General features: G+C 40.7%; 1 protein-coding gene across 2 annotated transcripts in view; it reads right to left on the reverse strand.

Annotated features, from left to right (window-relative positions):
- Positions 1 to 24,569, reverse strand: part of CNOT6 (CCR4-NOT transcription complex subunit 6) — a 28,128-nt gene extending 3,559 nt beyond the window's left edge. The window contains exons 1-10 of one of the 2 annotated variants that reach the window (XM_065734786.1): positions 24,413 to 24,569; positions 10,841 to 10,954; positions 8,870 to 9,056; positions 5,001 to 5,086; positions 4,476 to 4,565; positions 4,304 to 4,372; positions 3,035 to 3,192; positions 2,365 to 2,519; positions 1,470 to 1,624; positions 763 to 993 (exon numbers count right to left, since the gene is read on the reverse strand). In XM_065734786.1, the coding sequence (XP_065590858.1) occupies positions 763 to 993; positions 1,470 to 1,624; positions 2,365 to 2,519; positions 3,035 to 3,192; positions 4,304 to 4,372; positions 4,476 to 4,565; positions 5,001 to 5,086; positions 8,870 to 9,056; positions 10,841 to 10,952 (1,243 nt within the window). In that variant the 5' untranslated portion in view covers positions 10,953 to 10,954; positions 24,413 to 24,569. Of the gene's footprint in view, positions 1 to 762; positions 994 to 1,469; positions 1,625 to 2,364; positions 2,520 to 3,034; positions 3,193 to 4,303; positions 4,373 to 4,460; positions 4,566 to 5,000; positions 5,087 to 8,869; positions 9,057 to 10,840; positions 10,955 to 24,412 lie in introns of both variants that reach the window. The other variant, XM_065734785.1, reaches the window with a different exon arrangement.
- Positions 24,570 to 27,802: the final 3,233 nt, after the last annotated feature.

Here is a 27,802-nt window from a genome sequence, read left to right on the forward strand (position 1 = left end):
CCAATACTTGCCTTCTTGGCAACATAGAGAATCCCTTTTCCAGCACTGCTAAGCAATAACATCAGGTTAGGGTTGATAGGAATAGCTAGGATGTTGCCAAGGAGAGGCCAGAAGGAAGGTGGACCAAGGATGAAGATAACTATATGTAATACTTAGCAGTAAGAAAGAAGGATAGCTCGAGTTCACTACTCAATCTGGATCTCTGAGAAAGTCAAGAAGGGGTTCACTGAATCTTTTCTTGAATTTTATAAAGTTTGCCACAGTCAAAGAAATCTGCATAACGTTAAAGAGCTCTGTAGAATTCTTTTCTCCTAAGAGATGTACTGAGTTTTAGAAGTCCTACAACATTTGAGCAGTAAAAAGCAATTGTACTGTTGCAACTTTAAAGAGAAGAAGATATATTTTCACATTAAAAAAAAAAAAAATCAAAAAACCCAACAACCCACAGTCATCTGCAACAGAAACATTGCCAGTTATGCTGGAAGACATTCTCTTGCATTCCATTCCTGTATTTTAAGACAAAAATCAAAATAATTCCAAAAGACAAAATAGAGCTATAGTACTACACAGGCAATAGAAGTCAGTCATGAAAGAAGCAGATCAACATTTTATTTTCTTAGCACCTTTAGAGGTTGTAATATCAAACAACATACTCCCTGGGTTAAAAAGCCCTTTAAAAAAAAATGAGACCTTAAGAGTTTTAATTGTTACACACGTGAAATAGCCTGAAAAAAAGAATAATAATAGGAATAGTACTCTTACCAGAGTCTGGCAGAGAATTGAGATCGGCGCACAGTACGAGTGGAATGGATCCAAGTTCCCCTGCAACACCAGGCTTGAGACTACGAGAAGCTTTATCAATAATGTTCTTTACCTCGGATAGGAACATCATAGTCTGAACCAGCTTCACATCAGAATAATCCGGGTCCCAATGCATATGTGCATTAGCAACAAGAACGAGCTGTTTTTCCATCCCAAGATGTGGCTTTCCAGCTAAAATTTAAAATTAAATATTTACCTTGCATAGTCAGCAACAGAAAATGCTATCATCTTTAACTGTGTTCAGTTTCAAACAAGATGTTTGAGGGGAAGAAAAAAATACCAGTTGTATGAAAAGGATTACTAATGTTTAGTTTAAGAGGGCTACACAACTCCTCTTACAATTACTAAATACTAAAGTGATTTAAATGACACTTAGCTGATGAGTAATCTAATATCAACTCATCCTCCAATACATTTGTGTCTCCAATAGAATCCCTCAAAGTGAAGTATTTCTTTTGTTTCCAGCACAAATTACAGTGAAAAGGAAACTAGATTCTAAAAGTGAATATAAGTTAACACACTGTATGCTTAGAGAAATTTATTCACAAAGAAGATTTGAGGAAAAGATGTATGGGTCAAGTAACGATATGGTTGTTTTTGTTTTCATTTACAAAATACAGGGTACTAAAAAATTAAACAGCACTTACATGACATTTCTATCAATTCTTTTCGCAGTTCTAATAATACAGCAACTCCAATGTTGTCTTTTGTCATAACTCTGTTCAGCATAGCTTCTGAGCCTTCTGAGTTTGCCATAGCTAGTTGATTGAACTCAACAGTATGCTTCTGAACCAAAGTAAATCTGAAAGAGGAACATCATATACACTTTCCTCAGTAGACAGTTACCAAAGGAAACGTTACAGATAAATCCTCCTCTTAATTAAAGCTCAAACACTTTTAGGATCAGAAAGACTCAGCCCATCCTATAATTTCATAAAGATCATTCGCTGAAATCAAAAGGATACTGTTTTCCTAGGTTGTTTTATTTATTTTTTTACTTTAAAGATATTAAGCTGATTTAAATTAAAACGTTCATTTTTTAAAAGGAGAAACTACTGAAAGAGTGCTTGGTTTTGATTCTGCATAAGACTCCAGTTCAAACATTCAAAGTTTAATAGCAACTAAAATAATTGTTTCTGGCACCACTGTGGACACAAAGGAATGGAAGCAGAAGAAAGGAAGGAAAGCTATGACCCTGCATGCAGCCTCATTTCAGTGATTTTAGAGATTTCTATTCTTTTTAAATAATTAAAAAGCATTCTTTTATAATTATAATTTATAATTATAATTTTATATTATTATTTATTTTTATTTTTATTATATATTTATAATTATAAAATTATAATTGTCTTTTTAGGAAATTATTCTTTAATGCCTAATGGCAGCATTCGAAGCATAATTTAGTGAACTCTTAACTTGTTAATACCAATTAGATACAAAAAGGGTAAGTAATGCCAAACCGTTTTGACTTTAGAGTGACCTGAGAAATTATGTGAAAACGAGCAAGACACAATGGAAGGCTTCATAAATCAAATCACTTACTTTTCTGTTTTGAAAAATATTGCACAACCATCAACGTGTTTTCTTTCCTGCTCTGACATTGTCCTAGCTCTTGATTTTGGACTGAAGAATCCATTATAACCACGTTCTTTCAATTCTACCAGGAAAAAACTGTAGTACTGCTCAGTTTCAACCTCCTATAAGTCAGAACACAGCACACCATGAATCTACTATTAACAAAACACACAGGACTGATATTATTTAGACTCTTCAGAAGTGCAAATCACTTTCAAATTAGATTTAGGGGAAAAAAAACACCTAAGAATTAAGTACAACAGAGAATGCAAATTTGAGAGCAATATTCCTATTTTAAGAAGAAAATATAAATGAACTTCTGTAATCCCCAGAGTTATGATTATCCTAAGCCTTTTATTTGAAAATGTGTCAATTATACCCTCACATGCACACACAAAGACACCCCCACATACATTTCTTTGATCAGCAGCTGCTGGTTCACATTCCAACTGTGTGGGCTGAGAAGCATTCTTTTGATGTCAAGCAGTAAATACTGTTATAAACATCACTTTTTTTTTCCCCCCCTTTTGATTTCAGGGCGTTTTGAAAACACAGAATTTACAGCAAATATATTTAATACAGAGAAACCAGCACGTGAGAACTGAAAGGGAAAAAGAAATAATAGCGTAATTTTTACCTGAAGACTTATGATGTCAGCATTGCAGCTCAGGATTTCCTGCATAATGGCTTTTTTTCTGTACTCCCAGTTCAACGCCCAAGATGGACAGTAGCCATACAACTGCCGGGTAGCGTATTTATCACAAAGTACGTTGTAACACATGACAGAGAACAAGGCTGCAGGGCAATAATGTTACTTACATACTGACAACAACAACAAAAAAAACATACTATTATTTTCTTCTGTCTTCCACAGACTTAGGAATTGATGATTTTATGATCTGCTTCAGCTAAAACGCAGTACCTGCACCTACACTATGAAAGCATCTTCTAGTCCTTCCAGGAGGATAAATTACCCCCAAGATGGTATTTCTGGAGCCATTTACTAACATGTACTTAGAAACCAAAAATCAAAACAACTCTTTATATGGTTAATGCAATATACAACAGAAAGAAAATGCACTTTACAATAAGTGGTGCATTACTGAGAAAAGCCTTTAAAGGGAGTTTCAAACAGATTTTAAATGATCTGTTTGAGGACTCTACATATTTTAGCATAGCTAGCAAATTTATCCTAATTCATACCACCAATTGTAACAGATTCACATAATTTCACTGATTCACAGTTAAGGCAAGGAACCCTTCCCACAGAACACAAGTATAGGTAGAAACAAAATTGTGTTTTTATTTTATCTCAAAAACCTTACAATTTACACATAAAGAAAAGAAACATCTGCTTCCCCACATTAATTTGGGATGGGAGGGATATGAGACAGTTTGAGGCAAGACTACAGATCACCTAGCAGCAGGGATATTTGGTTTTGTTAAATATAAAAGTCTGTATTCTAATGAATAGAAAAGGCTTTATTTTAAACAATTCATGCAGGAAAAAAAATAGTAAACAATTAAACACAACCTGAGAGCAAACAGCAAGAAAGTGTGGAATTAGAGGACACATGGGGAACTCAAAAGAAATATGTTTACCTTTCTGAGGAATTATAATCACGATCTTCAATTTTTTATTCTTCAACAAATGCTCCATTAAGCCTGTTATAATTCAACTAACCCACTCACTTTGGACAGTAATTTCAGATTCTGTGAAGAGTATGCTAACTAAAAGGAAATTATACCAAAATCTGAAGCAGAGGTTCCAGTTAGGATGGGACTACTACAACTGGCTGTCAGCACTGGGCAAGATGACTGGTTAATTTAAGCAACCAAGTTTTTAGATATCAGAGAGCAGCATTTTATATAAAATGAACAAAAATTCCTTGAAGCACTACAGTACCTGTTGGTCTTGTACGGTCTGGTTCTTGCAACATAATCCAAGATCTTGGAGGTGGCTGTTCTGTTGAAACTATGGAAATATTTTAAAGCACAGACAAAAGTGATAATCCTATTTATTTTACACAGCAGGAATAAACCTTTTAAGAATGATCACTTACTTCTTTTTGCAGTACCTGCCAAATTATCAAGCAAATAGTTCAGTAGCCTTCTTGTCCCATCTGGTTCCTGATAAAGGTTCAGAATGTCCTGCGTGAGTGGATTTCCTGCAAACACATTTACAGAAGTGCTGAATAAAATATACTGGTTCAGTATGAATTTATCAGTGTTTAAAGCCAGCATCTCTGAGAAAAGATACTAAATCTATTATCTATCAAGCTTCAAATCTCAAGTATTCAACCCCACAAAACCCTACTAATGTAGCCTGTTACTGAAACAAGCACCACATCCAATTGCTGTGCTAGCAACAGAAAGCTTCTTGCTCTGCAGAAAGAGAAGCTTCCTTACACATGGAGGATTTCACCCAACTGACTCCTGTTCCTCTCTTTAACAATTACTGAACAATGTTTATAAAAGCAGGGTAAGCAGCTAAGTCTGGGATTGCTACTCAGTAACGTTCATGAATTAGCAGTCTACAGCCCTTACATTGCAGGAGTCACATCATTAAACAAAGCACAGATACCAAGAAAAAGTAGTAATACCTTTCAGACCCAAAGTCTGTAACTGGAACAGTTTTCCCAGCTCAAAAGGTAAAACTCGTAACAGGTTGTTATTTAAATGTAGTTCCCTGTAGACAGAGTAACAATCATATAGGGCTGAAAACAGACCGCAGTTTGTCTTCAGCAGCCTACAGTACAAGTAACTAAAAGAGAAACAATACACTAACAAACCACAACATAGGAAGAAAAATAAATAAAAACAAACAAACTTGAACACTGAGCAGCATCAGGGAAATTCTGCTGTACTCACACAGGCACAGACAGAATGCATATCACAGTGAGGTGAGGAGGAAAGCAGCAGTTGGCCAGTTCACCTTAACGAGTCAGAAGTATCATAAACATTAACAATCACTAAAGCATTTAGTAACTACCAGTGATCAAGCAGTAACAGCTCTGACAAACCAGGCCGTGAAACAGCTCAGCTGTGATTAAAGGCCAAATAATAGTAAATTATATCCCAGAAAACAAGTAAGCAAAAAACCCAGGACCATGGTAGCACTACTAGAGCTAGGACGTTACCGTGTTAGTGCAGAGTTACAGTTCTTTTTGGATAAGGTCTCTTGAGAGCACTGGTTTACACTTTAAAAAAGCAGTGTGCATGCCTCCCAGGTAATTTCATTCCCTCTGTTAAGCTGCCTGCTTTTGTCATGGAAGCAAAGTGTATACTGATCTGCTGCATACACATTTCCAGGCACACACAAAAAATAAATGAGTTGTGTTTCTCACCAACACTGTTTGTTTTCATAACTTCAGTGTTAAAACAAAAAGTGCCCTTTTAACTTCCAAAGTTGCAGAACAGACACAAGAGCAGAATTCATATCCTGAATTCTGAAATAACAATCAATTGGGCAGAGAAAAAACAGATTTCTTAGCAAGCTTTAGAATTTCTTAAAACTGTCCCAATCTAAGTTGAAGACTTTGCACACAATTTCCAATATAAATCTGCTTACTTCAGATTTCTGTGAGACAGCATTTGAAAAAGAAAGAAACATCTCTTCCTCAAGCCTTGCAAAAGTCAGCTCTACCAATGACTTCCAAAATATCACCTGGATTCAGTGCAGATTTGGAAACAGTGCTAAAGATAAAGGGGTTTGTTTCACCGATACTCTGGGGCGTGGAGCAGTGGAAGATAAAGGAGGGGATGTTGTTTTTAATTGTCTGGTTATCTAGAAATGGCAAGTCATTACTTAGCTGATGGACAGGCTGTAGCACACCTTGTCGACTGGTCTGCAGTTATTTTTTTTAATATGTGAAAATTCTGCTGTGGAAAACACACATTTCAGACTAACTCAGAAGCCCACTGTGTCATTCTTGGGTTTTTAAGTATAAACAAGGCACAGCAGGTAAATAAATAAATACTATTATTTACAGGAAAAAAAAATCTGAAAACGTCAACTTTCCCAACAGTTTTCAGCACTTCCATAGACACTTAACATTTAAATAGATAGTATTTTTTAGAGATAACATTCCATATGAGATTAAGAACGTCCTAATTTATTCTTTAGGAAGCACTGCTGAAGCGTTAAAAAAAAGAAAAAAAAAGACATTATATATGTATTATAAAAAGATATAGTTACTCTCAATCTTCTAGTGAAAAATGAGTGAAATGGAAGAATGCAAGGCAGTAGGGTGTCATCACTGTTTCTCTCCTGGATGAAAGAGTTTTTTTTCTCTAATGATCTATGCGTGCATGGAACTCCTCCTGTACAGCACAGATGATCACAGCAAACTCCACTAGCCCCTTCAAGCATATCAAGAGAATCTGTTTTAGATCTGAGCTCTCCAAGATAGCATGTTACAATTACTTCATTTTTCCTCTCTCCTCAAAGATCAGACATCTTACTGCTCCCTCTGACACCTCCTCCTTCAAGTACCTGCAGTAAAAAAGGGAGATGCAATGAGCCTTGGGTGAGCTCTGCGATACAGCCCAAACACAGCTCTCCAGATGTGGGAGTTGTAAGACCTGTTACCAATTCTAAAATGTGAGAGCACAAATTACTTCCGTGGCTCAGGATATTAGCAATGCCCCGTGCTGAAATACTGTTAGTTTGAAAAACTTCCCAGAAACTATGGGAAGCATCTGCAGTAAGAGCCAGCCTGAAACATAAACTACAGCACAGCTGAGACCTGCAGAGAGCTATCACACAGGATGCACTTACGGATTTTTCTTCACTTTCAGCACAGTGAAAAGAAATCATGGATCAGCTGCAATTACTGAGGACAGAGAGAGCGCAGTGGATTAATGCACTAGTTTTTCACGTCTAGAGATCTGGATTTCGGTGCTATGCTTTTGTCACAAACACAACGCTGGTCTGATCCTAGGCCCTAGCAACACATTTCACACTCATTCTGTACTGAAAAGAGGTTGAGGACTTAGAAGAGAATCAGAACAAACTGGAAAAGTGTTGTGAAGATGGCATAATATCTTCTGACACTACTGATGACTACGCAGGGGTAAGCTCACTTCAGGTAATGAGTATTAATTTTAAAGCAACACTGTAAAAGGAAAGAAAAAGACTGATGAAACTAAAAGGATGCTGATGAAGTACAAAGATGAATTTGAAAATATACCAGTATATTTAGGGTGCTAGCTCACAACATCCAAGGAGTGGATAAAAGGGAGAAGGAAGGTAACACTAATTAAACTGCTTTTAACTGAAACCTTAATGCAAAACTTATTTTTGAAAACACAGATTACTTCACATCTGAAAACAACTATACAACACATTACAAAACAAAGCTGCCAATTATGCTCTAAAAAGTAGCTCCTCAGTTCACCATTAAGCTTGAGATGTGAACTACTTTGAAATTTGAGCTTTTGGTACCTATTTCACCAGCTAGTTTTATCCTCCCCAGCAGAGTGCTCTTTGCTAAAACAGAATAAAATGCAGTGACTAATATTTCTATGTACAAACTTGCTTGGCCCCTGGTTTCATCAAAGCTGTGCTGGCAGACCATTATTCCATTTTCTTCTTCTTTACTTCCAATAGAATTCTAGTTACTTTTAGACTCAGGGTTCCCTGGTCAACAAAGCTGACCATAAACATCAAAAAATCAAAACTAATGAAGTCAGTGCAGGTTATAAACCAAATAATAAGGTGTTCTTTTTTTCCAGGTCAAGGGCAGAAGAATACTGCTTGCAGATGTTTACTTTTGTATGTCATTTACATTTTCACATAATAGTGTTCTGCAAACAAAATGTTGCAGCCTTAACTGTAACACAAATACTCATCACCATTCATGTTCCACTTCCAAAAGGAGGTATCATTCCACGAGAGGAGCTAAACATTATAAAATTCAGTGGAAAAGTTGCATATAGTACATATTTTGTTCCTCCTTAATTTGCATGGGAATGAAGTTAAATGATAGCAAAGGTGGGAAGGAGATGATATTAGAAAAGCTGCATTAGTTATTAAACCCAGAGAATAAGAACTGATATTATTAGGAATAATGAATAAATAGGAAAAACAGTAGTTCATACAAAGTGAATGTTTAATCAGACCTTTCTCCTACACTGCAATGAGTTAAAGGCAATTTTTTTTGTGTATTATTATTTCTTAGATAACTCCAGAAAGATTTGTAAAAGGGTTTGGAAAGAGATGCACAGAAGAGGAAATGTGACTTGGAAAGACATAAAATGGGTGACTGCTGTCAAACTCAGCACCTCCAGAGCTCATTATGTATATGTACTGTCATACATCAGAACAGAGTATCACAGAACAAGTGAAAAAAACAAGAAGAGAGAATTAATTTATGCTTTTCATTTACGTGAACAACACTATTAAGCCAAAACCCAAGCTGTTCCTACAAAGATAATAGCTGTTTAACTCCTGTTAAAAAAAATCACATACCTGAGTGACACCATGTTTCCGAGCTCTGCTGGTAAACTGCGAATTTTATTAGAGGACAGGTCCAGATACACCAGATTATGAAGCTTGGCAATGTCTGAAGGAATACGGGATAAGGAATTGTCACTGAGATGCAAAGCTGTCAAATGGGTCAGCGTCCACAACGATGAACTCAAGCTTCTCACTTTCCCTGTAGAAGGAAGGTGAAGAAAAAAAATTTAAAAACAATAAAAATAAAAATCAATCAATCACTGATTCAAAGAATTAAGCACTACTGTACATAGGATTGAGGAAAAAACAACGTAGACTTAAGTACTAAGCATTTGTATTTTCTCAAGTTTCATACGAAACAACAATTTACTGACCATCCCCTCAATAATTAATAGATGTTTAAGAAATATTTCTTCAATTACTGTTTATATATAGGATATGAGATGGCTCTTCAGTTTTCCCCTTATGTCTGTGTAACATCTTTCAAACCAAAAATCTTTGTTCTATGGCATTCATCCAGCCAGGAACAGACAGAAGTACTATATTTGGGGTGACCAAAATGCCTGGTTGAGAACATGAATTTCCATCTGGCATTCAACTAAAAGCTGAATATACCACTGCCAGAGATTTTTTTTAAAGGTATAATTTTTGTATCAACTGAAAGGTGCAAGCGTGTTACAGAATCAAGACTTTTATATCACAGCACAAAAACAATGTGAGATATAATCAGAAGAAGGTCTCAAAACATTTCCTCTCTCCAAGATTTTTCTCCCCAGGAGGAGCTCTCTTTTCATTTCTTCATTCAAGAATCACCTACTGGTGCCAACAGCACTGAAAGATGAGCACCACTATTGGTTTCTCTGAGGTTAAAAAACTGAGAAAGCCCTTAAAAAACCCAACATTAAGAGCAGCATCGTTAATAAATACACCAATGTATACAAATAATAATTCCTTCTATTTAAGGAAACAACTCACATTTAGTGCCTGGGGAAAGCTACACTGATACATGAGTACCTGGAAGGCAGTCCCTGGTAACAAAATCTTTAATACAGGTGTAACTGCCAGAGAGCTACAAGAGAGTGGCTAGTACACAAAAGCCTGCAGCAAAGAGCTCTGAGATTATAATAAAAGCAATTAAAGCATTTGTGGCTTTCTGTAGTAGATGACCAAGTATTTTGCAAGGGAAAGACAGTGTGCTCATTAATGGAACAAAGACACTGTCACATTTTATTTTGCAAGGCAAATGCATACAATTCCTTCAAGGATTCATTCTCCTGTAATGCTTATTAAGAATTTTTTTTGAAAGGTTTTTAAATACAAATCAGTATTCCTCTGCATTTTTAAAAACAGCATTAACAGCTTCTCCTTCTCTCCTATCCTCTAAATGCAAACAGGTGACTGCTATCAAAGAAACCTGTGAAGCTGAAAGGATTTATATGTTCTCTTCACCACCTACATTTCTTTGGGCTGGAATCAGTCTATAGTGAGATCACAAAGCATGAAAGGAAGGAGCTATTACTTAATGCATTTTCTATGCATAGGTAGCAGATGTCCAAGTGGATATCCAAGCCTAAATTAATGCTTCTTGAAGCAGCATTTAACTAGGTTTCTGCATCTGTAACCTTCAAGTGAGTAATGCTATTCACGTGTAAAGGCATGCAGCACTTGAAGCAAGACACAAATTCAGTGATCTGGAAGACTCCTTCCCAGTTAGAAGTCTATTTGCTTTCTACAAAGTTCTCTATTGAACAGCCATTTAGAAATAGTAATCTTTTTAAGAAATTCCTTATTTCATCAAAATTTCTGCATAAAGCCTCTGTTATTGCTTCTTCCAGTTCATCACAGAATGTACCACATCGAGCTTAGAAATTCTTTTCTACAGCTGTTTCACACTCCCTATGTTTTCTGTTCAAGCCTGTACTGTGCAGGCTGCTCTTACATTGCACTGAAATCTTAACTGAGGATCATTCCCCACTTTCTCACCACTTATTTCCAACTCTGCCCAGTGTGATTTCTTTCCATTGGCTGCTTCCTCTGAGGACATAATTGTGTACATCCTCCGTGGATCAGGTGGATCGTACTTTTCCTTGGGCATTCCTGTCAATACAAAACAACAACGGATTATGACATCTTATACCAAGAATTCTTTACAAGGTAATTTCCATTTTACAGTTAAGTATTGTATCGGACATTCAATCCAAATATTTAAAGATAATCTGCATCCATCTGTAAGTGTGAAAACCTGCTACAAGAATAGAGGAGCTCAGATCTGATGGTATTAGAACGACAGACAAAATCCGACCTCAGCCCCCAATAATTTAACGTCTGTAATGCAATACAATCACTCTGCCCTGACACCTTTCATATGTGCTTCCTGCTCTGCAAACATCCCATCGTACCGCAGTCTCCTTCACCATTGGCCTACAGAAGTAGACGCTCCAGCAACCCCTACTAGACAAAGCTGCTTAAAACAATAAGCATATCTGGACCCTTAAACAACGAGACTTCAGAAACTGATGTACACCACCACCACAACCAGAGTCCCCCTCATATATAATACAGAAAACATCTGCTACTATTCTTGTTTACCCATCATTTCCAGGCTTACTGCAAATCTCAGCTGATGACACAGATTCAGCAACCAAGAAAAGAGTAATTCTAAATGGATTCTCAATTCTTCAAGCCTGCACAACAGCCCCCTAGTCCAAGCCTTAGCCTACTCTTCTGAGTCTAAAATCACTATTTGTAATGCAGAGATTCTGACAGTTTGTTAAGTTTTACTGTTAAACATCTAACTGATTTTAACTTCTCTCACTCTCATTCCTCATCATTCTGCATAAGAAATTCAGAAACGATTCTAGTCAATGCTTCTTTTTTACCACAATCCAGTGCGGACAGTGGAAGAGAATCGCCAAAAATTCCTCTAGGCAGAGCCCTCCCTCCAGCATTCCTGTATGGCAGCAGACCAGTACCACCTCCAGGCACAGAGAAGGAATGAAAAAAAGGCATTCCTGTCTCTTTCCCTCTTCAAGAAAAAAATATTTAGGATTCAGACAGTTGAAAAGAGAAAACAGCTTAGACATACCTTGATTTAAATAAATACTGTGTTAACTTACACGTTAGTTGCTTGCTTAAAGGTTACAAAGGACTCTCAATGTACATCATTTTTACTACAAATGAAAGAATGCTACAGCAGTTCCATGCATACATAAGAGCTTTTATCACCAAGAGTTCCCCATCCTAAATTGAAGCACCCACACTGAGAAACACAAGCCATGAACCACAGAAATGATTTACATGCAATAAATAAGTTTAACAACAGTAACTCAGAACACACTTACAAACACATTACAAGCAATATGATACAATTGCTAGAGCAAAACACGTAACAGCAACCCAGAGAAGAAGCTGTGCAGCTGACACCCGGATAACACCCAGCTACTGCACCTAGCAAGGCTTTCTATCAAGTCTGTTCTTCAGCCCTGGGCACCAAGTACATCAGAAAAGCACTGCACTTCTCTAGAGCGTTAACAGCTAATAAACCTCAACCAGACCTGATTACCATTTATTTAATAGAAATTATTTATTATTAAAAACGTTTTTAATAACATTAAAAAACAAAACACAGTGACTTCGTTAAAACAAAAGTTCCTCAGCCCCAAGTGCTTACTGTATACTGTAAAGCAACAGCTCTTCTACTGATTCACACCTTTTCCCTATCCAACTCCCTACTCCAAAATCAGCTCCACCCAGGGAAAAGAAATTCCTCTTTAAGAAGTGCATTATGGGTAAAGCAATGAGATTATAAATAGCAGCTGGGACAGGCTCCTTAAAGAATGGTGATACCTGAGCTCTGAGGATGCTAAAACCATTAAGTGTTCTGCTCTCTTTTTAAACCAAGCTGATTTAAATAGGTAGAACTCAATTGAAAATCACCAGAAAGGTAAAAAAATAACTAACTTGTAGTAGCCATCTAACGAGTGCAATCACAGATGGCAAAACAATATATATGGCATCTCCTCTGGAACTGCTACGAATGAGCATGCTTTTCACAAAGGCCATTACTGCACAGAGCACTGCTGCAGTGCTTTTCCAGGGACTGCTCCCCTCCCTCACCCATCTGATGCGTTCTCTTCCTGCAGTTCCTGCACTTAATAAACGTGCTCCACTTTCTGAAAACTAAAGCAGGTAGTACTAGAGACAGAAATCTCATTCAGTACGGGAAATGCGAATACTCCCCAGAGCACAGTCAATCACATGCACTAATTAACAGACTTGCTGGTACCAGCACTACATGACTCCCTGCTACCAAAAGAGGATGACATACTTTTCCAGTGGGTTTTGTTAATGCACAGTAACACGACTGATGAGATTTAACTGAAGGTTTTAACGCAGGATACTGGTGAGCAGGATACTGGTGAGCCCGTGCTGCCAGTCTGCCAGCATCACCATCTGACCCATTCTCAGCATTCCTGTTCGATGGGTTGTCCTTTCCCAGTGCTGCATTTCAAAGCAGAAAGTCCGAGCATAGGATCACACAGGACCAGAAAAAGCAGCAAGATGAGCAGTCCTGTTTGCACTGAGCAGTACTGATGCAGGACGGCACCCAGCTGCTGGTGCTGGAGAAGCCATCCCACCAGATCTTTGTGCACCTTCATTCACCAGGTAGAGCTGAAGATCTCCCAGGCCCTGACAGCCAGGCCAAATGTGGGTCATGTTGCACAGGCCGTCGTAAAACACAAATGTGATACCTTGAACTAAATTTCAAAACTTCACAGCAGGGAGTAGTTGGATAAATCACTGCTTTCTGCAAATCATCATCTCCTCTGCTTTCCCTACCTCCCCCATTCCAAATTTAGAACCTGCTGAGGTAAGCCTCAGCTGAAGGGATACAGTTTTGTCAGACTAAAGCAATTTTAAGAGGCATACAACGGTGCTGGACAACCTTAAAGCCTTTGATAAGTGCAGCCCTAATAATGTAACTTGACATAGTGATCTCATTTTCAAAAGAGCTTACACCACCTGTAATTTTCAGTTGCACAGACTGGGGGAAGCAACACGGAATACTCAGCTGTTGTTACACACACCACTTAGTTGGCAAGGGAGAATGGTTTATCAACAAAGATAGGACAGATACCAGAATGCATTCCACACAACCAAAATTCAATGAAGAGGGCATGTGATTTTGTTTAAGTCCAAATTAAGTTGTTTACTATCTTGTACCAGGTTGTTAGAACTAAATTTAAAAGCTGAGACACAAAATTGCTTGAGAGCTGACGAGGACAGCTGCCCATTCCTACTCTGGACACTCAATCCCAATGCAGAATTAACACTCCTAACCCCACGGGAGCTGAGCTAAACCAGGCTGGTGATGTCAAGACATGGGAAATCAGATCGGGAGTCTTCAATGGAGACACAATTTTATGCCTTTGTTTGCATGAATGGCTCTGAGAGAAAGAGAGCAAAAAGAGAAATGAAGGGAAGAAAAATACTGAAGATTGCCAAGTCAAGGAAGGCCAAACTGTTAGAAGAGCTGACAAGGGTGACTAATGCAACAAATGGATAATGGAGCACTGAGCTGGGCTTCTCTCAGGACTGCTAGAGACAAACCAAATTCCCACAGGGTAGAATTGCACCTGTGCTGCCCATCTCTCCAGTTTAAAGCAATGAGCGCAATCAGGTGGTTGAGAACTGGGCTAGCTGTTGTTTTTGAGAAAAGAGGTGTGATTACCAGCAGCTATGTGAGTGGGTGTGCTGCTCCATTAAGCAGGTGCAGCTCTGATGCTGAAGAGCATTTATAGCCAAAGCACCAGTGCCACAGGGAGCATGGGCTCAAGAGAAGTTAGTGGCTACAAAGGAAGTGCTGGAGGAGCTGCCTGAGGGCCAAATTGTTTCTGCTACGCTGATCTCTGCAGAAGGATGAGAAAAGGCTGCAGCCCTATAACGGTAAGTCTCTTAAGTTAGAGCAAAATAAAAGGTGGAAGTTGGGCTACAAGGCAGTTAATGATCCAAACAACTCCAGAAGGTGCTAGTAGATAATGCCTCTGAACTAGGGAGGTGACAGTGTGGAGGAACAACTAGGGTGTTTCTTTGTCTGAAACATCGCAGACAAATTAACTTCATTTCAAAGCCATAAGCATTCAGTAACTCCTGTAGGCTGAATCTACCATCCCTCCTTCATGTATTAAGCATGCTATGAGTATTAAGTTCCCCATAAAATATTTCCTAGAAGTGTTAACTTCTTCCATACCATATATTAAACTAGGCTAAGAGAACTTTAATTCTAAAGCTTTACAGAAAACACTGAACCAATAAAAGCAATGTAAGTTAACATTCAGGTACCATATGATCTGATTTGATCCATTGTTCTGAGAGGACTATGATTAAGCTGTAAAAATCTTTCTAACAAGGCTAGAAACAACCAGATAACTGAAGTGTGTTTTTCCTTTGTGCAGTAGGCACACGCTGGCTGCCAGGTTACTTCTGCACTATTGAAAGCAGTAGGAGACATGGTGATCTGCAGTACTAATTAAACTGTTTACTATATAGTATAACCTATTCAGTTGATCGAAGATTTAAAGATGATTATAACCTGTGACACCTCCTTTCTAATAACTCTAATACTGGATTCTCATACTAGATCATTCCTTTGTAACTCTGTGCCTCTAACCTTGAAGCTTCTTGTATGCAATCCAAAACTTTATTGGAAAATCAGATTCAAAGGTTTTCTCCACAAATAAGTGATCTGATACTGCCTGATAAAACCTAAACTCAAAGTTAATTTGGGATTCTCCTCACCCCCATCTTCTTGCCTTGTGGTTTCAAGTCATGCTAAGCAGAACTAAGCAGGTCCTCCTGCAGTTCCTCCCTTCCCACGTCTGTTTCCCCTTCACTCTTGCATCAACACTGATCCATCTCTGATAAGAAGATAAGCTAGGTAAGAGATGTAAACTGGCCAAAAGCTAGGGTGGGAGGAAAAATAAGGAATGCATTTTGGAGAGTCCAACTTCCTGCATTACAGTAGTAATTTAAGTGTGTATTTGCAACACAGCTGCTTAAGACTGCAATCTAGACGACAACAACATAATTGTTTCTCTGGCCATACCTACCTAAAATTTACTCTTGCCCAGCAGGAAGCAAAATCTTGCCTCCAACTGAAAACTGTCCAGGCATTAGTTAAATAGTAACACTGAACAAAGTCTAAAATCCCAAGAGAAGTCAAAGTACAATGCTTTTTAGATTACAAAACTATAGTAGTCCTTCTGTATAGTCTAATAAAAAATGTCAGCCTGTGTATAAAGGGTTAATATTTCTGCTGTCAAGCTTTATTAGAATAGAAACTACTGCTTAAAACTGTGAGGAATGATACCATTTAAAGAGAAGGAACATCAGGAATGCACCTAAAAGATACCCACTCCCCTTTGAGGGGGGGAATAAGCTAACTAATATTAATAAAAATAGTGCTGTATTCCTGTATTATTATGTTTCCTATAAAACTTAAAACTTGCTAAAATTGTTCCTTCATACTTGCTCAATTTTTTTTCTGCAATTCCCACTCAAAGAAGCACTAATTGTTCTTTAAACGAGTGCTTTCTCGAAGAGAATTAAGCTTATTGCTTTCAATGTTCCCTTCATTGTTGGCATTATACTTAGCAAGTGATGAACTTCTATGGGAACTAAATTACATTTCAGCCTGAAGTACAGGCAAATGAGGCAACAGCCCTATGTACATGGCTGCTGCCCTGGCTGGGATGAAGAGGTGCATCATCTTCCTGTAGACAACAACAGAAGCTGGAGCAGGTTTATGGCAGAACTTCACACACTTGAATGCATGAGTTGAGGCAGTACCTGGCTTTACCTTCAGCCCATACCATGTATGGACAACAAACTAGTTAGTGACCTTAATACTGAAAAATAATGGGAAAAGTAGTCACAGGCAACACAGTGTGGTGAGGAAAAGAAGCAAACGTACCCAGTGTATCCCAGATGGATCTCAAGTGCCACATGAATAAAACTCAATGTACTCTAATGGTAGCCCATCAGAGCTACCACCACTAATACTTTCATTTTGAATACTCAGAAGCTCGAGGACTTGCCTATCTATTGCAGTGCAACCTTACATTTAATACTGAGTGAACGGGATTGCTCTACTGAAATATACACAAAGACAAGAGTTCTATGAGAACACTTCATATTTATGTAAGACTTGCATACTGGGAGGAGAAATGTCTGTGCAAACACGTATTTGTTGAACAGAGTAAGCATTCTTGGCATTTTATAGAAGAAGCTTATTTGAGTGGGTTTTTCAAGTATATAGCATTGAAAATATAGCAGTAGGGGGAAAAAATCCACACAGATTAGTAAAGTTGCTAAACAGTAATGAGAATATTGCAGAATACATCCTGGGAATTACATTTCCTTCTCCCTGGAGTAGGGAGGGCTGGTGTGTTACTGCTGCTCACACAGGGGGCAGCACATTGTGAATCCTGGATCACTTCTCTCACACCCAAGAGATTCAAATATGAAGTGTGGGAAAATGTCAAAGACTCCTTTAACCCAGTGATGACTTAATGTGGGAACGATCTAAATTAAGGGAAGGGAAAACGATGCTGAGTACCCAACATAAAGCCAACTGATTAATTTCAAGTGCTCTTTCACTCAGTAGGATGATGTTTTAGGGGCTGTTAGTATATTAACATTTAATGGCTCCATCAGGGAAATAATGCTGCCTCATCAGATTTTGAAGAGCTCCAAAACCAGGGTTTTATCTGGCTACCAATACAAAACAAGGTACCCTTCCTCTTCTGCAAGCTTACACATCATGAAAGTATGTGAGCATGCATCACAATTACATAATGCTAAGCATAAGGCAATGATTAAGTCAGTATATGCTGCTCGAGTACCTGTAATACAGCCAATCAGATGAAGTTATTTGGTTTTGCATAAATAAACTGTACTACAGAAAACCTGGAGGTTCAGAAGTAAGCTTTTTTCCCACAAAATTTACAAAGAAATAAATTCTGCAAATCTCTTAACCTAACTGGAGCTGAATGAGAGTCAACCTTCCTGGAATTTTATTTTTTTAAGAAGGGGAAAAAAAGCAAATCATCTTAGTTCCTATCAGCTGAGTCACAAAGTTGCAGGATGTGTTTGCTGTTTTCCAATTTGAAGGCCTGATCAGACTGCAGAGCTACAGCACCTAACTGGTTCAGGCTCTGTTTCATTAAGTCTAAAAATAAGTCGATTCATATTTTTTAAAATGAGCACATTATTAAATTTTAACCTTCAGGTACTTAAAGTGTAATAAAGGTTTCTTTGTCCTCCTTCACTCAGCGTTTATAGGAACACGAGCTGCCTGGTGCTGAGGTGCATGGCAGGGGCAGCAAGGCTGCTGCTCTCCAGCCTCACACTCCCCTGCCATCCCCGTGCTCTGCCGGCAATCATGATTTCCCAGCAGACAAGCAACCTGAAGCACAATATTCTAATGGAGTACACGTAACCCTTAGAGCCTAGAGGAGTGACAAAATTTACTGTAGCTTCAGTAGTGCAAAGCAGCAACTCTCACTTCCATGTTCACTTGCTATAAAGATCAGTTTTGCTTCAAAAGAGAACTGTAACACGGTCAGAGTATAAGAGGCATGTTTCAGCCCAGAGACCCCTGATTCTCTGTCTTTTAACAGATCTAGATGATAACACTTCAGCTGGATTTTGGTAACTCGAATTCCTCCTCCTTACCCTGCAAAACATCTAATGATTAGAAATACTACTTCCAAATGTTCTCAGGGAGCAGAGTCCAGGCGATTAGCATAGTTCTTAATTATCAGCAATTATAAATAATTATGCCTATAGTAGAAGGCTGCTGTATACAAAACAAACATTAGTGCAAAACTAAATTGCAAAGCTCAACCCTGAACTCGTATCCCCAGAAATGCTAGGCAACATTCCGAATGTTTAATCTTCTATTTTAGTGTATTCTCAAATGCCAATGCATTAGAAGACCAGTCAGGTTTACTAATTACTCTAAGAATTTATTTAAATTGCATATTATATACTGTACAAGTAAGATGGAGCATAAGAGAGCAACTTTAAAGGGAAGTGTTCCATCTTGAAGCCTTTTCAGTTTTAAAAATGCAAATAGGTGCTAAGGCCAAGGTTGACCACAGGCTCCTCACCTGCTTTCTGAAGGTGGTTGGAGAACGGTCTCACCCACCAAGATGTCAATTAATAAAAACCCTTATTCTACACATTGTATCCATACAATCCTATTTGACAATTCTCCATCATATGAAAAAGCATTTTTGTTTCAAGTATGGCACAATGTACCTTTGTCCAACTTGGTAAGCTATTTCAAATACTCCCCTGTATACCATAAGTTTCCTTACCATGTTTTCCTTCATACATCTGCAGAATAATTTCCATGCCTCTGCTGCTTTGTGCATGCTGACTTCCTGTTTTCACCCACATTATTCTCTTAGCCTTGCAGTAGAACTTGGAGTCAAAGACAACCTGATTATTGTAAATGAGATTTGGGCATTAGCTCATTTCCAGCCTTCCTGCTTTATATCTGCAGGACAACAGGTTTCAGCATCGAGTTCCAAAATGTTTTATCCAGGAAGTATTTTTAGGCAGACATTTAAATGCTTGTAAATATTAGAGCTGCTGAACTCTAGTTCAGCACATTACAAAACTCACTTCTACAGTTCTTCCTCTCCCATCTAGCCACATCCTGATAGAAACAGAAGAACTATTCACGAATTATCTTTACTTCAAGTTAGACCAACAAGCCTGCAAATGTTGTTTTGCAACCCCTTTGTCATGCAGCAAAACCCACTCGAGGTTTCTTCCCTGCCCTGTCTGTGCCCCCACTGAGCTGTGCTGGAGCAGCAGCAGTACTCAGCTAAGAGGATGGCAGTGGTTTAAAAAAAATCCCACCACTTCAGCCACGTCACTGGTTGGTTTCCAGCACTGTCCAGAGATGGCTGCTCTGATGCAGCTTGCAAGGACCAGTCAGAGCAGTAGTTCTCGCAGTTCTGTCACCAGGCAATTGTCTTCAGCTACTTTCTTGCTTCCTACTTGAACAGTAGTTGAAGGCACTAGGGCCAATCCATGTGGGAAAGGCCTGTCCTATGTCAGGTAGTTATGGTAAGGCCAGTCCTCTTGTCTCCAGAGTTACACCTTTGAAGATGTTCACCAGCAAAGATTCTTTTTTAGCTTTCATTATTCTTCACAGACCCTGAGAACACTCGTCTGTATACAGACAGGCTGTGATTAAGGCAGCACTGAGATCCTTCTACTCGACTCCACAGTACTTTTGCTTTGTCAGGCAAAGCTCTTCTGTTGGGTGGAGAACTGTTAAAACTCTTTAAAAACAGATTACAAAGTATTAATGGTGGAAGTTCAGCACAGAGCATTTCAAAACATTTCATTATTCAGCCTCTTATGGTACAGGCTCATGTCCTGACAAGTGATAGGGATCAGGCTGTACAGGTGCAAACCTAGCTTTACTTCAGTTTGGTTTCAAGCCTTCCTATCTTTGCAGATGTCATTTCAGTGAGTTTCACATGGAAGGCTCTGTCTGTGAAGCACGGGCCATTTTCTGATCCCTGACCTGCAAAATGATCTAAACAGAGTGATGCCTTTGTGGAGCTCCGTTTAATTTGCATGATCCACATTTCATTCTTAGTACACTCCAAAATATCTCTAGCTGTAAAGCTACACAGATAATCTGTAATATGCAGCATACGAAACTATTCCTTCCATCTCCTAACCACGGTGAGTGGCTGTCCCCTAACCACACGAACTATTGTTCCCATTGCTGTGGCTCATCCTAGAAGAGCAGCAGCCCTCAGATGGGCACCATGCCTCCCCCTTCAGTCCATGAGGCAGCACAGAGCTACAGGAGGTGCTGTTAGAAAATGGTGTAGAACCTGTAAGGACAGGCTTAAGGTAGGAAGCTGCTCAACTTGCTGAGTAAAGCTTGCAGATCAGGAACATAACCAAGACACAGAAGAGAACCATCAGGATACTACGGCTACAAAACATCTATGCAGCAGCCTCAGTAAAATACCTAGCATGTTTTGGTAAAAATGAACAAAAAACCCTCCTCCTTCAGAGCTCCATTACAGCACAAACTGGAATTATAACAAGTATTTTCTTTCTCAGGTAAACAACCATGTATGCATGTTCTGCTCCTAGGCCCTCCTTGATTCCTTTGCTAAAAAGAGCCCTCTGAGGCATTAAAAGAAGGATTCCTGTTGCACTCCAACAATAGAGAAAATTTGAGTTGTTGCCAACTTCTTTTTTTTCTTTTTTTTTTAAATAAGCACCATCTTGGAAGTGCAATTAGTAGCTCAAAAGGACACGTCAAGCATTTTAACTGCTTTTTCTATGGGACTTGCCTAGGCATTTGTATTCTTTAAGGCTTCACCTGCAGAAATCACTCAGTGTGGAAAATGTGAGCACAGGTCCCCAAGCTCCTCTGCTGAACGGACTCCTACAAGCTAATCTCAACATGGGAACATAAACTATGTGACTTAATACAATGCTAATAACCTTGCACGATACTGTAGAATAATCACACCTCCAAGTGTGAGGCACAAACACTGAAGGGGGAATACAAAACGGATGAAACCCTGCAGTGATTCAGTTGGAGTGCTTCACATATAAAGCTTTTGTATGCAACAGAGCAAAGGTCAACATATGCATCATGCAACTAGGACTAAAATCCAGAGGCAGGATCTGTTGTGATCATTTTCATGGGGTTTTGAGGTAGAATGTACTTTTTCAAGCCTATCATACATACATCACTATTAGCTTTGAATGCTACACATTTCTCCTAGCAAAAAAAAGGAAAAAAAAGCCAAAATCCTGTAAGTGACATACCTTGTACATTTCAGTTCTGAAGACTGAATGGCATTTTCATTCATGAAGATACAGCCTGCATCTAACCTTCATTCATAAGCACACAGTCTGTACATAACCTTCACTTCATGTTGCCCCATTTGGGCCAGGGATGGCACGTTACAAGCTCTACATATACAAACATACACACAATTAAATGACAAAACAAGGGGCTTATTTTAGACCTCTGCAGCCCGTTAGCAAACAGAAGCTGGAGGCTGTAGCCTCTGCAGCAGGACTGCACAACTGGATGAGGAATTCCAGTTTACCACCCAGACTGTTAAGCATGATAGCAATCCAAATAACAACACACTGCACTACAAACAAAAATACTGAGATTTTTAGAGATAGTTTAACAAGACTGCTTTTATTTACACTGCCACGCATTCAGAAAACAGATGCTTTTGCTGGTAAGCTTGGAAAGCATTTTCAGTTTGCTCTATATTAGGAGCATTCTATCCCATTTTCAAGAGTGTTTTCCATCACAAATGTTGAACTTGCATAGAAGTCTTCCTAATATCCAGTACTGCCTGCTCTTACTGATTTTTACCTTAATGAGTACCACACTCACTGAATTTGTGGCCCTTTGTGATGTTTCCACGTCTTACATAAAACATCAGAAGGATTTACTTGCCCATGCAGTATTATAATCTCACCTATCTTTATATTTCACTTCTTCCTCTAAAATTCAAGCAAAGTAAACAGCCTGAACACATTATGGCTGTATTGAGAGTTCAACTTCAAAATGCAAATAGAAAAGGGATGCGTGGTAATGTCCTTTTTATAAACAGACTGATCCACAAGATTCAGGTGAAAAGTGAGTGAAGAGTTAATCCAAATGCAAAGGGCTCCATGTCAGTAATAGCATGAATAAACCCCCACAGAAGGCTTCATGGCTAGCAGCACACTCCACAGAGTCCAGATGAAGCAGCAGGAAGAACAGAGGGCGGATAATCCTGTAAAATTACCCCAGTGGAAAGGCTGATAAATTCCCAATTATGAGACCTGCTCTAGAATGGAAAAAAATGCAAGATACAATACAATTACCAGTCAACACTTGCACATCTCTGTATTTAAGCCAGACACATACTGCAGGTTTTCCTTAATCCCTTGAATTTTGAATTTGTTACCCATTGTGGTGAGAGCTAGATTAAGGAAATAAACCCCAGAAAACAATCAATCAAACAAACAAACAAACAAAAAATCAAACAAAAAAAAAAATCCTGGAGATGTGCAACCCTGCTTACAAAGCAAATATCTGCCTGTGGAATTACTATCTGCAGGGTTTGAAGGGATCTCTGGAGACCCACCAGTCCTACTCTCCACAAAAGCAGGTTCCCTACAGTTGGTTGCATGGGAAAGCATCCAGACCAGTCCTGAATACCTCCAGAGTGGCACAGCCCACCACCTCTCTGAGCAGCCTGTTACAGGACTCTGTCACTACGCACTTGTACACACAGACAAACAAGAAAAAAAAAGAAAACCAAGCCAAACCTGTATTTCTTATGGTTATACTTTCATACTACATAACATAGAGTAAGCCTGATAGGAATGTTTAATTTTCATGGCAAAGTTGTTGGGATACACTGCGCACACGCTTTCCATACACCACCACGGACAGATGGGTGGACGCAGACTCTCCTAAAGCCCCCAGTGATCCAGGCTTACAGCTCCCCGCAAAGCCCTGAGCCACACAGCTCCGCGCAGGCACCCAGGCCCCGCTGACCCACTTCTCAGCTCTCCAAGGGTGCACGCAGCCCCCGCAAGGCTCCTTAGGATCGCGCCCTAACAAACAACGACGTGCCAGCTCACAAAACCCACGACCCTCCGACTTCCCCACCCCGCACCCCACTCTCCTGTTTACCCCCGCAGGTGTGTGTGTGCGCGCCCCCCCTCGCCCCACATGTCAGCGTAAGCCCCGCCTTCCACCCGCTCCCATTGGCCGCCGGCGCCGCCAATCACGCGCCGAGCGCTCGGATTGGCTCTCCCGTCGCCCGGCCGCTCGCAGGGCCGCGGGCCGCCCGCTGCCAGCCGCAGGCCTCGCCCCGCCGCCCCGGCAGCGCCGTCCGTCGGCGAGCGGAGGGCACGGAGGAAGGAAGGGAAGCGAGATGGCTGGAAAATTTACGTTTTGGACCACGATCAGATTGATGTCATTTCCCTCTCAGCCTTTGTTGAATTATTTTAAACAGTTGGGGGAAAATAAATAAATAAACGCGTATCGATAGAGAACTTGGGAGCCGCCAGATGCCGTTAGACTCTTTTTTTTTTTTTTTTCCCCTCTTCGTTGCCCTCCGACGAAAGAAACGATTCTCGTCGAGAAGCTGCCAGCTCCATCCCGCGGCGGATGGGCGGCAGGACGAGCCCCGCAGCCCCGAGCCCGGCCCGACCGCCTCCGGAGCGCCCCGAGGGGCCGCCCCGTGACACCCAACAGAACGGCCCCCCTCCTCTCACCGAACTCTGAGCGCCTTCTCCACCCCTCAAAGCGGAGAATCCCCCCCGCCCTCCGCTGTTCGCCATCATAACACCGCTCCCCTCCCCCCCCCCCCCCCGCCCTGGTTAACCCCCGCAGCCCCGCTCCCCGCCCCCTGAGCTCGAGCCCCCCCTCGAGGCGAGGCACCGCGGGCGCACCCCCACCCCACCCCCCCGATCCCATACCTGTGGCTGCAGCATCCCCGTCCCCCCGCCGCCCTCGCTCCGCCGCCTGCCTGGCTCTTTGTTTCCTGCCGCGGGCCGGACGGGAGAGCGGCTCCCCCCCGCCTCCTCCTCACACTCATTGAAAGCAAACAAGCATCATGGCGGCGGTGCTGCTGGTGGCGGCGGCTGCGGGCGGGCCGGCCCTCCTCCTCCTCCTCCTCCTCCTCCTCCTCCTCCTCCTCCTCCTCCTCCCCACTCCGCCCCGCCCGCCGAGGCTGCCCCCGCTCCGCGGCTGCGCAGCGCCGGACCGCATGGGGGCGCTGTGGGGAGCGCCGGGGGCGGCCGTGTGGGGGCGGCTGCGTGGCGGGAGCGCGGGCGGGTGGGGAGTGATGGAAAAGCGGATCAGAGTGACGGTGAAGCAGTTCCCAGAGTCAGGCCAGGGAGCCTCGTTGAAGTGCTCCGCTGAAAGGGCTTGGAATTCTGCGGCTGTGCCATTCGCAGCTGCAGTGCGTGACCTCAGGCGGAGCGTGGATGGCGTGTTTAGCGAAAGGGGATCTTTACTGTGCGTGTGTCCATAAGACAGCGGATCTGTGCCCCGGGTGATGTCTGTGTGCAGGGACACGGCCACCGCCTTCTGGATGCTGGAGCTCGGGTTTGGCTGAGCGTTGGTTTGAAGCAGGGGGTGGATGTGTGCTGAGATGCTTGGGAAAGTAAAGACGTCGTTTTGAAGTACTGATAGTGCATATATCAGGGAAAGGTCCTTCACCAGATCACATCTTTCTGGAATGGGATAAATAAGAGTTGAAACCTCGTCTGTTTTGGTATATGGATACATAGCTGGCAATGAATGGCACTCTCCTTTGCTGTGCCATGAGGCCTTCTCTACAAACTGTGAAAGGCACTGAACCAGGCCGTGCTTCTGAGGAACACCAACATCTGAGCAGTAACCAACATGAGCAGTGCTCTGAAAAGAATGGCCCCAGCACGCTGCATAGCCAGCCTGCACATCAGGCATCCTCTCAGACAGGCTTAGTTAGCCCTTTGGCACTTGGCTTGGGAACTAATCATGCTGTCCTGCAGATTTCTGGTCAGCCTTGTCCTATCGTATATCTGAAATGTTCTCGGATGGCAAACTACCTCCCTGTGGCTGTGTCAGATACCTGAGCTGACTCGGTCACTGTGGGCTCTGCATTCAGTGCCTGCCTGGCTGTGCAGAGCCAGCAGTCATTCAGAACTGAGTGAAGCTGCTCTACATGACATTCTCTGCACTGTATATGTGTTCTTTCCAATAACCAGCTGTCCCGTACATTCTTTGGTTAATACTTTCTAGGTCAGATATGGCCTCAATAGACTGTATCATTTTGCCTAGAGCTAGTTCTCCAAAAGCAGTAGTAAAATCTTTGAGTGCGTTGCAGGATTTTCCAGGAATTGCTTTTCAGCAAAGGAAAATCATTGTAAATCCCTCAAAAATATTTGCAGGGAAATTTCATGCTGGGAGGGCAGATGCTGGGGTAAAATTGCAGTGGATTTGGAAAGACCCACAGGGGAAGGCCTACACTAGTGCAAACAGAAAGCATGTAGCAAAAATAAAACCTAGAGATTCTCAAATAATAGACATAAACAATAAAATAAAATCAGAGGAATTAAATCAATCACAAAACAATTCAGTATTATTGTTCACTATTTAAGATACCAGGAGAATCATAGCATACCCTGAGTTGGAAGGGACCCGAAAGGATTGTCGAGTTCAACTTCTGGCTCCACCCAAAAATCAGACCATCACAGATCACAGCCATCTGGCAAATTTCAAGTTAATTAACTATCTGGTAACATTACAGGTTATGTACAAAAATAAACACAACAAAAACAGAAACCCAGCAACATTTGAAGAGTCCCAAGTTATAGCTTTTTATACCAAGTTTTGTTTGAACCATCGCTTAGCCTGTGTGGTTGGAAACAACAGTACGAAGTAAAAACATGTAGGTGGTTTTTTTTAGAAGCTGTTATGCTGCACGGAATTTCCTGTGCAGAAGTGCTGGTGCTCATTGGTACGTATGATTAACTTTTGCTCCATGCAAGTGTTATCAGACCTGTAACCACGCAAACACTGGAGCAGATGGTCTGTGCTGGTGTCGGTGTTTCAGGTCTGGGTGCCTAACGAGATTTGAGAGTGCAATATGAGCCTTCCTTCATTTTGTCTCTCATAGTGGATAGACTTTTTGCAAGTGCTCTTGTTGCTCAAGGTCACAGATTCATCAATCGGATGAGAGCCCTTTCCATTAATTTTTTACCCGCCCTTGAGAGTTTCCATGCATTTGCTGAGCTGCTGTGTTGCATGGTGTACAATTGTCCTGAGTTCAGGATGATATTAAAGAGAATCAGAGCAGAAATTAATCACTTATTTTGAATACAGTTAAACTCAGAGTATGGTACATTTAAATTTTCATTCATTACCCATCAACACCTTTTTGCACTGTGCAACAAACTTCAGTTTTTTTGATATGTACCCAAAAGTGAGCATCCTATAACCCTTCAAAACTAGGGCTGGGAGGATTTGCTGTGAGTAGCTTAATGATTCCCAGCACTGCCACCTCCCTTTCACCTTCCTTCTTCATGTCCAGGGACTAGGGCCTGTCTGGGAGGGCTATGGGAGTGCTGCTCTGTCCACACTGCTGACACTTGCAGCCGTTTTAAGGACCTGTTGAGAGACAGATCTGAATTGAATGATAACTTTCATTGCTAGTGAGGTCAGTGGCATCTCTGCTTTGAACATGGAACATTCCTAAAATGACAAGTACTCTGAAAAATTGATATCTTAGGGTTCTTGGACTGGGCATCTAAAATCATTGCATGTGTAATGATTTCAGCCTTCAGTCTTATGGCCTGTTCTCCATCTATCGAATGTAAGAGCATCGCCTGCAACAGTTGGATAATAAAGATAAATCTTTGATGTTTATCGAGCATTGAAACCACAGTGAAAGCCCCATACAAAAAGCATTGAGGCAGTTAATATTCCTGCTTTCCTCTGTGTGGACTGGAGTTACATAGCTTCCATAAGTCTTGTATGTAAGAAGATGATTGAAAACTCACACATAACCACAGCAGAACTGAGCTGAGGAATCTGAATGCTGGGATGGCACAATTTGTAAGTACTTGACTTTGCAGCCTTAAGTATCATGTTAATATGCATTATTAAACAAAAATGCTCTAAGTACATTAAAAGAAATTGAATGTGATGAAAGTTTGCTGATACTGCTTTCTAGAAATACCTCTGTTTAATATGAAGACTTCTCTAACTTCTTAAGCTTTCAGGTCTATGGAACGTTTAGTCACAGTTTTTCTTCTATGTATATTCCACTGCTAAAATAAGAAATCTAAGAATGCAGTGATTCTTAATTGTCATAATCAAAT

The sequence above is a fragment of the Cyrtonyx montezumae genome, unplaced genomic scaffold (genome assembly GCF_038088225.1).
Source record: "Cyrtonyx montezumae isolate F1298 unplaced genomic scaffold, pur_monq_1.0 scaffold_18, whole genome shotgun sequence".
NCBI classification, from domain to species: Eukaryota; Metazoa; Chordata; class Aves; order Galliformes; family Odontophoridae; genus Cyrtonyx; species Cyrtonyx montezumae.